Source organism: Rhinopithecus bieti, unplaced genomic scaffold, assembly GCF_001698545.2.
Source record: "Rhinopithecus bieti isolate Rb0 unplaced genomic scaffold, ASM169854v2 scaffold_2205, whole genome shotgun sequence".
Taxonomy (NCBI): Eukaryota; Metazoa; Chordata; class Mammalia; order Primates; family Cercopithecidae; genus Rhinopithecus; species Rhinopithecus bieti.
Genome location: NW_016803673.1, coordinates 1,459,876 through 1,473,260, shown reverse-complemented (window position 1 = coordinate 1,473,260; position 13,385 = coordinate 1,459,876). Strand labels below are relative to the sequence as shown.

Below are 13,385 nucleotides of genomic sequence, written 5' to 3'. Positions count from 1 at the left end.
AGTCCTGGCTCTGCCCTTGTAGGCTGTGTGACCCCAGGCGGTGGCACAGGCTCTCTGATCTGGCCTGGACACGGAGCTGCTTGAGGTCTGGAATCTGGCTCTCTGGTGAAGGGGCAGCAGGAGAGGGGCTGAGACCGCCTTCTCGGTTGCAGAGCTGCCGTAGGCCAGACCCTCCTGCCTGCTGGGTGGGGCCTGGCATTCCAGGAACCTGTGGCCAAGCCTGGCCTGGGCTGTGGCGTCTGCCCCGGGTTCATCAGCAGGGGAGGGGCCCTGGAGACCAGTCCGTTATGGATGAGGAAGCAGGCACCCAGAGAGGGTGAGGAGCTGGGCTGGGCCACACAGCCAGGCCGCCACAGAGCCGGAGGCCATCAGGAGCCATGCTTTCTGGTAAGGTGGAAGTGTCTGGGGCCAGGGCAGGATGAAGGACTCCGGTCCCAGAGAGCAGCCTTTGGTGCTGTTCCTTGGGCTAGGAATGGCAGTGACAGGAAGGGCATGGCCACCGAGATGTGCTCAGTTATGGGCACCTGCTGCCTGCCAGGAACTGTGGTCCATGTCTGACTGTCTTTAGCAGCTGTGTGCCCGCTGTGTGCCGGGCCCTGCGCTCAGCCCTTCTTGTGTGTGGTCTCCAACCCTGCATGTTCCCAGGCCGTTGGCCCATTTTCCAGATGAGAATTCTGCAGTCCAGAGAAACAGCATTGTGTGCTGCAGTCCTTGGCTAGGAGGTGGTGGGGCTGTTTTGGACCCAGATCTTCCTGTCTTCTGGTGCCAGGGGTCCCCATCGTCTGTCTGTCACCCTCCCTGGGCCTACCTTTCTCATGGTAGACATGTGTGCAGGTCTGTCCCATCCCTCAGCTATCCACAGAAAGGCCAGGGGTTGGCATGGGAAGGTGTCGGAGCCTCCTGGGTTGTAGCTGGAGGGAGGTGAGTGGCACCTCCTACAGGAAGCCCTCCTTGATGTCTCCTCCCCCTTGCCGCATTACCAGCCGATAGCCATTGGGCTCCTGGAAAAGGCTGTCTTTCTGACTCTGGACTGGGTGCCCCTGGGCAGGACCCACCTTTGTTTTCTAATTTAATTTAATTAAAATTGTAAAAATTAGAGACAGGGTCTTGCTTTGTTGCCCAGGCTAGACGTGAACTCCTGGGCTCAAGTGGTTCTCCTGCCCTGGTCTCTCGGGTAGTGGGGACTTCAGGAGTGCACCACCTCACCTGGCCTCCCAGCCTGGTTTTTCTCTGCCTGTTCCTAGCCCTGGATTTGATGGGGGAAGCAGTCGCCTGATGGGCAGGTACTCTCTGAGTAGTGCATGAAGGTGGCTGTCCAGGTGGCTATCTGTGGTGTCGGTTAATCCTCACGGCTTCCAGGAGTTAAAGGCAAGAGCGCCATTCCCTTTCTGAGGACAAGGACATTTAGACCCAGCGAGGCTGAGTCAGATGCCCAAGGCCCTGCCCAGCTGTGAGCGATGCAGCCAGGACTCAAACCCGGATCCTCAGGCAGCGGCCGCTGTGCCCCAGTGGAGCTTGAGCCTGGGCGGTGGTTGGCACTCACCACCTGTGGGATGGATGAGGGAAGGCCAGCCTGATGGTCACTGCCACTTCCCTAGTGTGGGCTGCACCCGGCCTGAGGGTGGCTCTGGTCCCTAGCTGTCCTGAGGGGTAAGGGGGTGAATTGCAGGCTACCCTCCTGGTGTGGGCTGCACTGGTCACTGGTCACAGGGATCCCGGCCCTCAGCCCATGCCCAGGGCCACTTTTTCCACAGGCTGTGGCTTGAGGGAGGCCCCCAGGGCACCTCCCCGCTCCAGTCTTCCTCCCAGACCAAACCCCCACAACCTCCACATGTTTAGCCCTGAGAAAGTGCCTTTCCCTCTGCCTCCCCAGAGAGCGACCAGGCCAGCGGCTGCCTGGGGAGGTGTAGCAAGTGGGTGGCAAAATTTAGACCTTTTGCCTCCCGGCGACTTCCTTCTTCAGTTTCATTTCTATGGAAGAGGAGATAGAGGCTCAGAGAGGTTGTCTAACCTGCTTGGGGAAGCACAGCGTGGCTAGTGCCTTGTGTTACTGCTTGGGTCTCCTTGAAACTTGGCACCTGCTTGGCTAGTTCTTAAGGACTGCGGAGACTCCTGCAGCCGGCGCCGACCTGGTCCTGCTATCCTGTAGGTCTGTACTTGGCACCTGCTATGTGCCAGGCACTGGCCAGGGCCCAGGCTTTCACAATGGAGTGGCCATGGCGCTATCCTCAGTAGCCCTCAGCCTTGGCACCCAGGGTGAGGGGCTGGCTGTGCCCTGCACTGTTCTTGAGTGGGTAGGTAGGAGATGAGACCCCTACCCCAACTGGGAGACTCTGGGAAGGCTTCCTGGAGGAGGTGTTATATAACGGAGCCATGCTGGAGTGAGCCAGGAAACAGGTGGAGGAGTTTCAGGCCCAGGGAACAGCATGTTCAAGGCTAGAGGCGAGAGAGCCTGACATGTTCCTGGAATGACCCAAGGCTGGGGGCGGAGAGCAGGCCAGGCCAGAGCATGGGTCACTGTGGGGAGATGGGAGCTGCCTGCTGCCTTCCTGGCCTGGTGCCGATGGTTGTGGCTGGCTGGGCACCCCAGGAAACCTTCCTGCCTCCAGAATTGCAGTGGCTTCTGGGGTCTGGGAGAGGGGCGATCTTCATGGAGGGCTGCCAAGGGCTCCTGGGTGGGCTGTGGACACTGCGAACAGTTGCTCCAGGCAGTGGGCAGGGGATTCCAGGCAGGTCCTGGCCCAGAATAAACCCTGGTTCATCTGAGGGTCAGCCCAGAGACCATGTGTGGATGATTGGCCTGGCAGGAGATCTGGGAGTGACGCTGGGTCGGCCATCTAGTTTTACAGCCGGGGACACGGGCCAAGGCCAGCGGGCAGTCTGGGGTGGCCAGCAGGTGGGCCTGGGGCCGGCAGCTCTGGGCCCTGCGTGGGTTCTCAGGGCTCGAGGAGAAGCCTGAGGGCTGGGGCAGGGGCGCTTTGGAAGCAGCCACTCCCTGGTGCAGAGCAGGAGGCCTGGCTTCTGGCGGGAGAGCACTCTCGGTGTGAGTTTGTGTTAGTGGCTGGGGGGTTGCTGAGAGTCTATAAAATACTCCCCAAAACAAACACAAACACCTCGCGTCCTGCAACTCAATGGCAGAGGCCACTCAGAGAAAACAGGCTGCTGCCCATCCTCCCTCCCTCCCTCTGCTCCTCACCCTACCCCCCAACCCCCGCCAGGCTCATAGCCTGCTGGCCTCCCTTCTCCGCATGTGGGCAGATCATAGCAAGCCTTGCTAGTGATTAATTTTTTAAAAAGAAAAATGGAATTCAGATTTGTGTTTCCTATCAAAGTTGATATCTTCCGTAGGAAGGAAGGCACCCTCCCGCCGGCCCCACTGGTTGGGGTGGAAGAAGGCGGCCCCTCTGTGGGTGCAGCCAGGCCTTCTCGTGGAGGCCCAGAGGGGCGCCCTCAGCCACGGAGCCTGCCCGTGCCAGCCGTTGCACCTTGCAGTGCCCAGGGTTGTGGGAGTCTAGGAGCTTTGGTGCCTGGAGGGGTGCGTTTGTGTGCATGTGTGTGTGCGCCTCGTGCTCTGACCTGTGCGTGTGCCTGCGTGCCCCGTCCACACCACTCCCATCTATGCTGTCTCCCTCCCCCCAGGGGGCAGAGGTCCCTACAGTGCCCCAACCATAGCTCCCACTGCTGCCCTGTCCCACCCTCTGTTCTCTCTCCTCCCCCGCCACCCCCCACACTCTGCTCAGGCAGCCTTGGGCTCATGATTGGACAGCCGGGCCAGCTGCGTGGCCTCGGCCAGGGCGACCTTTGTGTGTTGGAGCCTTGCCGTGTTCTCTGTCTGTAGAAGGTGATGCTTAGGGAGCTTTCAGAGAACCAGTGAGACCCGTGCTGGCTGGCGCATCTCGGGTGCTCCGCACATGGGCAGCACCCTCCCTGGCTGTGTTCATGGGGGCAACTGGGCACTGGGCATGGAAATGAAAGCGTGGTAGGGAGGGACCTCCTGGCTCCTTGCAGCTGAGACCCGTCAGGGACGCAGCCCTAGGGATCTGGCTGGGCCTGTGGGCTGCAGGGGCTCAGGAGGGAGGGAAGGGGCATGGTGAGGGCACCTTGGGCGTCGAGTCTCAGAGGGAGTGCAGGAAGCATCTCCTTACTTGTGGCGGGCAGTGGGCGGGCTGACCTCTGGGCCATGTGTTCACCGGCTGAGTGTGCGTCTGTGTGCCCTGACTCCATGCCCGCCCCCATCACTGTCCCTGACCCGTCAGCCGGGTTTTCCTGGCAGCCCTGTGGCTGGTGGCCTAGGGGCCGTCCCTTGAGGGGCTGGCACTGGGAGTGGGGACCTGGCCAGTCTTGCTCAGCCTTTGGGGATGGAGCCCCAAGCTCGCTGCATCCATGCTGGGTACTGAGGTCACCCATTCTCACCCTCTCCATGCTCTGCGTTCATTTCTGGGGGCCTCTGGCAGTGTTGGGGTTACTGGTCTCGGCCAGCCCCAGGGGTGTTGGATCCTTGATGGCGAGCTGGCTGCCCTCCCTGGGCCACGTGCTGTCCCACATGGTGTTGTCCCCATCACTGCCTGACCAAGGGCAGGTGGCCAGGAGCATGCGAGGCCCGGAGCATGGGAGGGGCCCCCCAGTGTCCAGCACAGTTGAGGGGCTGGGCCCTCCTTAGAACTCAACCCTGCGTGTGCTGGCATCATCGCTCGGGAAGGCACGCGTGTCCTTCCTGCGCAGTCTCCATGTGTGTGTGCCCTGCAGCCGGCACTCCCACACCCCCGGCTCCCACAACCCCTCGGAGGTGACCGCTGTCCCAGCTTCCCTCTCCGGGACCACTTCGGTCTCTTCTTGGCCTTTGTGAAAACAGAGGTCAGTTTGGATGTGGGGGTCAGGGAGGAGCACTCTGCTCTTGCAGAGATTTAACATTTTTATTCCAGCCTCCAGCTTTGGCCCGATTTTCACCTTCTGTGTGTGCATTTTGATCTGTCACATTCTCCTGTTCTGCACACCGGCTTCTGTCCCCAGGAAGCCATCTTGCCGCCCCCCTCCCCCGCAACCTCCATCAGAGCCAGTATGGGGGACATTGCGTGAGCTGATGGGGTACTGAGCGGGAACCCTCCTGCTCTGCCCCCCTTGGAGGGGCTGTGAGAGTCCAGGTGTGTGGCGGAAGGGCCCAGCTGGGGCAGGTGGTGTGCAGCTCAGCATTGGCCAACCTGAGAATCCAGGTGTGTGGCGGAAGGGCCCAGCTGGGGCAGGTGGTGTGCAGCTCAGCGTCGGCCAACCTGAGAATCCAGGTGTGTGCAGAAGGGAGCTGGGGCAGGTGATGGGCAGCTCAGCATTTGGCCACCTGAGAATCCAGGTAGTGCGGAAGGGAACTGGGGCGAGGTGATGGGCAGTCAGCCATTGGCCGATCCCAGGCCTGTCCCTGAGGAATCCAGGTGTGTGCGGAAGGGAGCTGGGCAGGTGATGGGGCAGCTCAGTCATGACCAACCTGAGAATCCAGGTGTGTGCGGAAGGGAGCTGGGGCAGGTGATGGGCGGCTCAGCAATTGACCAAAACCTGAGAATTCTCTAGGTGTCGTGCGTGAAGGGAGCCACTGGGGCAGGTATGGGCGGCCTCAGCATTGTCACCTGAGAATCCCCAAGGTGTGTGCGGAAGGGAGCTGGGGCAGGTGATGGGGCGGCTCAGCATTGGCCGATCCCAGGCCTGTCCCTGAGAATCCGGTGTTGGGGCGAGGGAGCTGGGGCATGTGATGGGCAGCTCAGCATTGGACCAACCTGAAGAATCCAGGTGTGTGCGGAGGGAGCGGGGCAGGTGATGGGTAGCTCAGCATTGGCCGATCCCCCAGGCCTGTCCCTGAGAATCACAGGTTGTGTGCCGGAAGGGAGCTGGGGGGCAGGTAGCCCACCAAACATGGACAACCCAGAAACAGTAGGAAGGGAGCTGGGGCAGGTGATGGGCAGCTCAGACATTGACCAACACTGAGAATCCGGTGTGTGTGGAAGGGACCTGGGGCCAGCCCCTGCGCCCTCGATTTCTGTCCCTCATGTCTGAGTAGTGGCCGTGGGGGTGGATGGTGGTGCCCTGGGCGGTGAGCAGGTTTCACGGTGACTGTGGCTGGGAACGAGGAGCCAGCTCGGCAGGAAGCTGGCAGCCACCCAGGGTTCTGGGCAGGGCTGGGGCAGAGGGTACAGGCAAGGCACAGAGCTCCGGGGGTGCCAGGCCACCCTGGCTGCTTCCTGGGAGATGAGTTCCTGGCTGGATGCTGTCATCCTAGGCAGATAGGCGAGTTCTCCGTCGGTCAGGTCGGCGTTGGGGAGCCAGGCCAGTGCCAGTGTTGTTGCCGTCACCTGAAGGTGTGTGTACCGGCCAGCGCCTGTGCGTGGAGTCCTTACCACTGTGCGGTGTAACCCTTGCCACCCAAGAGGGCTGTGGCCATCTGCATTCAGAACACAGATGGTGAGCAGAGCCAGCCTGGTCCCAAAGGGTCCCGTGGCCTGGAGGCGAATGTGGATGCTTGTTGGTTTATTTGCTTAGAGGCAGGCTCCTGGGTGCTGAGGGAACAGGCTCTGGCCCCTGTCACCTGTCCCAAGGAGCAGTGCCTGGGGCACGTAACGAAGTGGTGGCCCTCCTTGCCCCTGCCAGCCTCAGGACTGTGGCCATTAGGCTGGGTCGGCCACTCAGAGTCACAGGAGGGGTGGGTAGGGAGCGCTGACCCCGGGCAGCGGGTGCCATGCGGTTGCTTCCAAAGGCAGCCTGGAGTTGGGGTTTGCCAAGGGAGCAGACCCCAGGCTGTGAAGCACCCCAGCCTTGCAGGGGTGCCTGCAGGAGTCCAGGCAGCCTCGGGAGCGGCCTCTGGAGCCTGGAGGACAGGAGCCAGGCCATCCTTGCCTGTGACTTTGTTTTGTTTTCTCAAGTCAGATTGTCCTGCTTCATCCTGTGCCCGGAAGAGAGGTCCTGCCGCTGTCCGCAGGTGGGGACACACGTCTCTTGCCTTCCCTCCTTGTGGGTGGGGGTGGACCTCAGCCACACCCATTTGTCAGTCAGCAAAGGCAGCTCCTGCTGGGTCACCTGCCTACCAGCTGAGCTTCTGGATGCAGCCCAGCCTGTGAGGCCCACCCGGCTCCTCCAGCCCTATAGCTCATCCCCACCACACCTCCTCTGCACAGCAGGACCCGGAATTATGCTGTTCTCGGTTGGACCTGCTTGTCCGTGCTTAGCTGGGCCTTTCCTGATCCCTGTGGGCTCCCCGAGGGTGGGGCTCGGGCCTGCCCTGTCAGCAACAGCTGTTGCCAAGGGCACAGATGCCCTGTGCGTGGGGTGGAGATAAAGGAGGGCCGGGAGTTCCGAGACAGACAGTGGGAGGGGAGGCTGTCTGTCCTGTGGTGAGCTGCTTCTGGGGCACCCTGAGACAGGGTCTCCCTTCACTTCCTGGCCATCCAAAGCATCTGTGTCTGTGTCCAGGAAGTCGAGGAGGGCCCCTAGGACTGAGTCGCTGCCCATCACTGACCGTCTGTGGCAGGCACTGCCAGTGGCTGTGGCCCAGGGTTTTGGTGGGTCTCCCTCATCAGGGCCTTGCTCCAGGCCTTAGACAATGCTCCTATGCTCCCTGACAGCCACAGGGTCTCACCCTCCTGCTCCAGACCCTCTCTGACACCCCACCCCCTGCGGTCCTGGGAGGTAGCAGGACAGCTGCAGCGTACGGATGAGAAGACCTTCGGCCCACCCTGGGCGGATGCGTGGGTCCAACTCAGCCCCTCTGTGCCTGTGGTCTGTAGGGACCTGGACCCAGCTGCCCCTAAGGATGGAGCTCAACCTTCCCCAGCTCCAACCCTGGGGCCTTGTGTGAGAGGGGCAGTGGCCCTGGGATCTGGCCTTGGTGGCTCCAGCCCCTTCTCCAGTACAGCAGAGCCTGGAGGCATGCTGGTCTCTCCGTTGGAGACTCAGGTCTTCCAGCCTGCTTCCCCTGGAGGGCGGGAAGGCCTTGGGGCTGTCAGAGCTTCAGGATTAGGGACTCCAGCACAGCAGGGGCTGCCTTTTCTGTGCTCCCTGCCTGAGCACAACCTTCCTGCCCTCTCCCCTGCAGCCCCTCTGTTGCTGTGGTCGGTCATGCCACCTGAGGGCCCAGTGTGGCCTTGGCACTACCACCGTCCACCAGTGGCAAGTCTGGGCAGGTGCGTGTGTTGGGGGTGGCCGTCCGCGGTGTAGGCCGGAGGTGGCGTGCCGGCCCTGTGAGTCACACCGATCCCAGGAGGGGAGCGGGGGTGGCCAGGGCACTGTGAGCTGGTGTGCTGAGGCTGGCCTGCCCATGGCTTGGCCTGGGGGCAGGGGTGGGGTGGGGTCCTGCCTGGGTTCTCCTGGAGAACCTGGGTCAGGAGCCAGGAGCCAGATCAGGGCTGGGGGCTTTGCGTGGGGTCGGATGGGGGCTGGGGAGGCTGTGAGAAGTGAGGAGCCTCCCATGAGCCAGTGGTTGCAAGGAGCAAATACCGCCTCGCAGGTGGGCGGCCCCCCGGGAGGAGGCTGCAGGCCGGGAGGTAGACAGGACGGGCCCCTCAGTGTGATGGTTGGGGTGTCTGGGGACGGTACCTGGGAAGGGTTGGTGAGCCAGTGCCGTGGGGTCCCTGCTGTCTGTGGCTGCCTTTGTGGCCAGGCCTCGGCCCTCCTGTTGCTGCCCCACGACACCTGGCTGTGGGTTGTCCCAGCTCCTAGGCCAGGTGGGGAGTGAAGCTGGCCACCGAGCCTCATGGAACACCTTTGCAGTTCCTTGGCATCCAGGTCTGGCCCAGGTCTGAGGCCAGAGGAAAGGCCTCCTCCAGAATCCAGGGCTGCCTGTCCTGAGGTCAGGGGCTTTGAGCTGTCAGCACCTCCTACCCATGGCCGGATCCCCCACTGTCCGTCTGCAGTAGAGACAGCAGAGCCCCCGGGAACCCCTCCCAGCAGCTGAGGGTTCAGGGGGTGCCCCTCACTATACCGGGGAAATGTGGCCCCAGGGGGGCAGGAGGTGCAGGACCCGGTCAGACAGAGCCTGAGTCTGAACCCGGAGGGGCCTTGGGCCAGCTCCATGATCCAGACAAGGGGTTTTCCTTCTCTGAGCCGCCGCTGCTGCTGTCAGAGCCTGCAGTGGGCACTGATTTGAAGGACAGACATGGACTGGGAAGGTTGAGGGAGGCCCTGGAGAGGGGCACCCTGGGGAGGGAGATCTTGGAGCTGCAGAGGCTTTGAAGAGGCAGGGGTGTGGGAGTGCGCAGCCAAGGTGGCCAGTCTGGGCTGGGTCCTGGGTCCAGGAGTGTGGCTGGTCTCACCTGCTGGTAGAGCGCTGTCCGGAGGAGTTGAGCTCAGACCTTAGCACTGACAGCACTGGGGCAGAGTGCTGAGAGGGGCTCTCTCAGGGCTGTCTCTCAGGGCTGGGCCCTGTTGGATCTTCTAACTGTCTGAGCAGGAGAGGGAAGGCTTCCTGGAGGAGGTGTCCCTGGCAGGAAGATGCAGAGGGAATGACCGTGTGTGCTGTAAGGGCCAGGCCAGGGGCTGAGAGGGGCTGGTGGGAGACGGTGGGGGCTGGGTGGGGCAGGACACCATGGTCTATATGGTGCCCGCCCTTCTTCCTCCTCTGTGGCCACAGGCCCCTGTGGTAGAGAGGGTGGCGCTGGCCTTGAGGGATCTGGCCGGCAGGTAGGCAAGTGAATGACAGAGTTCCTCAGGTGGATTTGGGGGTGGGGCCTCCTGGCTCTGCCTGTTTTCTTCAGCGGCCCTGGTTAGGGCTTTGAAGGGCTTCTCTGCAGATTAGCCCGACCTCCCCGGGGTGCTCAGCAGGGTGTGCCGCAAGGTGCTCCCTCGTAAAGTGGCCACAAGGTGCCTTCGGCGTGTGGGGCCCATAGGACGAGTTGGATGCAGCCTCCTGGTGGGGGCTGCTCAGATGAAAACCGTACCTGTGGGCAGGTGAAGCCACCGCCTCCTTGGTGTAGCAGTCAGCGGGGTCCTCCCCATGTCCCCTCCTCTCCCTCTGTCCCTGGACCCAGGAATTTGGGAGAGGCTAGTGGGCAAGCTGGGCACTTTGCTCTGTAATGACCCTCCACCCCCACCAAGATGCACACAAGCCCTGCCAGGATGTGGGGGGCAGGGCAGCGGGCTGAGCCAAGGTGTAGCTGCTGGGAGATAGTGTTCCCCGCCCCCTGGGCTGGCATCTACCTCCCGACCTGCTGCTGCCCCTGCCTGCACGCTCGCTGCTGGCTGCATGTGGGGAGGAAGGAAGAGGTTTGGGTGGTGTGTGTGTGTGTGTGTGCTTTTGACTGGGCTCGGAGGGCTCTGGCTGGAACCCAAGCTCTGGCCTCCAGCACCTTGGCTGGAAGGAGTGAGACCTGGAGAGACAGTGGGGGCTGCAGTGGGGCTCCCTGGGGGCCAGGAGCTGGGTGCTGAGGAGACCGGAGCTGGGGGCTGGGGCAGGGCCAGGGCATCTGGTGGGAAGCCCTGCCCTTGCAGCCTGTCCTGTGGAAAAGCCCCTGGCTGCTGTCTTGGCTTTGCTGGACTGGCAGAGTGGGCCAGAGGCTGGGGACTGGACACCATGGGCCCTTGTGCACTGATGGAACAGTAGGTGTGTGAGATTCACAGAGTGCTGGGGTGTGAATTCATGAGGGCGGGGCCTTTTGGGTTATGAGTCAACCCCCTCCAGTTATCCAGGGTAGGGTGCCGAGGCCTGGGTGGGCAGTGTGAGGGTGGACTGGTAACTGTGTAACCGCCGGCTCTCTGGGAGACCCTGGTCTGTAGCGTTGCCCTCTCTGAACTAGGAAGACATGTGCGTGAGAACTGGTCCCGGGTGGCCTCTGGTTCTGGCTGGGGAGGCCCTGCCCACCTGAGGGCAGCGTTCAGCGAATGTGGACTCTGTCCCAGTGCTGGGCGCAGAGTTCTGGGACAGGCCGAATGCAGGCGTACCTTCGGGCTGTCTGGACAGGGCCTGGTTAGCGAGACCGTGGCTGAAGGGCTCAGAAGGGGCTGCGGTGGGACTGGAACCACCTGGCTGTGCCCCAGGGGCAGGCCCTGGGCTGCTGGGATCTCATGCTGTGGGTGGCTGGGCAGATGTGGCTATGTGTGTGCACAGAGGTGGGGACAGACAGGGTGGACCCATCTAAGCCCATGTCCTGCCAGAGGCTTGCCTGGTGTCAGCGCACATGGGTGGGCTGTGAGGGGCTGGGAGCCCAGGCCGCTTCACCCCAGAAGGGCTTGCTGTGGGCGTCTTTCTCTCACTGGTGAGCCACGTCAGGGTGAGGCAGGATGGAGGTGAGGCTGTCTTGTGTGGCCTGAGCGGGTGTGGCGGGCTGGGAGCCTGTTGCAGGTCAGGATGTGTCCGGGGGCCAGCACCAGACCTGCTGAGGTGGGAGGTCAGTCTCTGCTGGCTCTGTGAGAGGCCCTGCAGTCTTGGACCTTGCCTGTCCCCTGTGGGGCTGAGGTCAACCCTGCGGCATGGGTGGGACGGGGACACGGACCCTCATTCCGAATCTCATGAGACCGCACCGCTTCGCTGTCAGTGAGGCTTGTTGGACATAAATGAAGCACATCGATGGGGTGAGGGCTGCAGGTTCCCATGGGGGCCTCGCACCCCCCACTCCCCGCCCCACTCTGGGAACCAGGCCCTCAGGCAGCTGGTGAGGATCTGGGGGTCACAGCTGAGGTGGCAGTTGGTGTGGTGGCACGGTGTGCCTCTTGGGAATAAAGCTTCGACCTGGGCTGCATGAGGACAGATAGGTGGGCTGTGACCCTCACTCCAGGCAGAACCGTCCCATCCCCTCTTCCGTCCGTCGGACGAGCTTGTCCAGGTTCCAGGCCCTGAACCAGATGAGCAGAGAGCTGGAAAGTTCAGAGGAGGGAGGAGGGATCCCGGCCAACACTCAGGAGGCTGAGGGACCATCTGGTCCGGGTCTTGATGAAACCAGGCCTTGGGGGTTGTTTGTGTTGTTATGAGACTAGCATGTGCCTGTGGTGCAGACACCAGCTCAACAAAAGCCTATCTTCTCCTCACTAGAGCTGGGAGTCCCGGACCCTCCACACTGTCACCCTGGTGGGGGGAGTCCTGGACCCTCCACACTGTCACCCTGTTGGGGGGAGTCCTGGACCCTCCACACTGTCACTCCGGCAGGGAGTCCTGGACCCTCCTCAGTGTCACCTCGGGGACCTCCCTCATCGCATTTGAACTCCAAACCAGGCAGACATTCATGGTTCCCTGCTGCACGTGGCTGGGCTGGCAGTGCAGAGGAAAGCGAACTGTGCTGGGGTCCCCAGTGACTGAGGTTGGAATCAGGGGATGTGGCAGCAGTGGAGACACCAGCAAGCTCGGGACAGCCCAAAGCTAGGGAGACTTGGGAGTTTAGTGGGTTCTGCAGAGCGTGGGCTTTTGTGGTGGGTGAGACCCAGGAGGGAAGGGACCTGCCCTGGGCCCCTCAGCTGGCGGAGCTGTGGGTGCAGGGAGAGCAGCTGTGTGGACCCATGCAGGGCGTGCTTTGGGGCAGGGGCCAGGGCTGGAGGAAGAGGCTGAGGTGGGGCTGTACTGGGCCGTCACCCGGTCAGCCTGGGGGCGAGGGTTCTCTGGCCCTTTTCTGTCTCCTAGGAGGAAAGGAGCCCTCTGTGTGCCACCTGCCGCCTTGACGCTGATGCCTTGGGGTTTTGGGGGCAGCGGGTTTCCTTGTGCTCAGGCGGGGCAGTGCTCTCCTGTGGTTCAGGGTCAGCCTGGCCTCCAGCCCTGAGCACCGCCTGCAGAAGGGTTTTCAGACGGGTGTGAGCGTGTGGGGGTGCCATCACGGGAGAATTCTGGTTCCCCTCCAGCCCTGCGTGACAACTTGGCGGCCTGTCCCCAGCACTGGTGGGGCAGGCAGGAAGCTCCTGGCCTGGGATGGGCACAGACGATGGGGTGTGGGCTGTGAGGCCCTGCGGCTCAGAGCTACCCCTGCACAGTCTTCCTTGAGGCCTGGTTCCCGGGCCATGGCCTCTGCAGCCTGGGCAGGGCAGCCTATTGTGGACAGAGCTGGTTGGGTCTCAGGCCTCCTGGGTGGGTGGGAACTGAGGACCCCCACTAGCATGCCAGGGGCTGGCAGGGCTGAAAGCTGCATGTCCACACCCCCACGCTCACTACCAGCGTTGGGCTTGGCCATTGGCTGATGGGCCACAAAAGGCATTCTGTGCCCTGGAAGAAAGCCCTCGTTGTGTGGCTGGAGGGAGGCTGGGAGCCATGAAGGCCCCCTTCCTGCCCCCATGCTTCCATCCAGAGCTGCTTAGGCCCTGCCTCACCAGTATCCGAGGCTCTGCTCCATTCCGGCCCCTGCCCTGCCAGGTCTGACTCCTGGCCTGTTTCCTGGACTCAGGCCTCTGCGTCCCCCACGCCCCCCACAGGACATCCCCCAGGACCCGTGTGCTGG

At 62.5% G+C, this 13,385-nt stretch overlaps 1 protein-coding gene across 2 annotated transcripts in view; it reads left to right on the top strand.

The window, feature by feature from the left end:
- The first annotated feature begins 287 nt into the window (after positions 1-287).
- RXRA (retinoid X receptor alpha) overlaps positions 288-13,385 on the top strand; it is a 70,344-nt gene continuing 57,246 nt past the window's right edge. The window contains exon 1 of one of the 2 annotated variants that reach the window (XM_017848857.1): positions 288-387. In XM_017848857.1, coding sequence (XP_017704346.1) covers positions 378-387 — 10 coding nt within the window. In that variant the 5' untranslated portion in view covers positions 288-377. Of the gene's footprint in view, positions 388-7,285; positions 8,160-13,385 lie in introns of those variants that run through there. The other variant, XM_017848867.1, reaches the window with a different exon arrangement.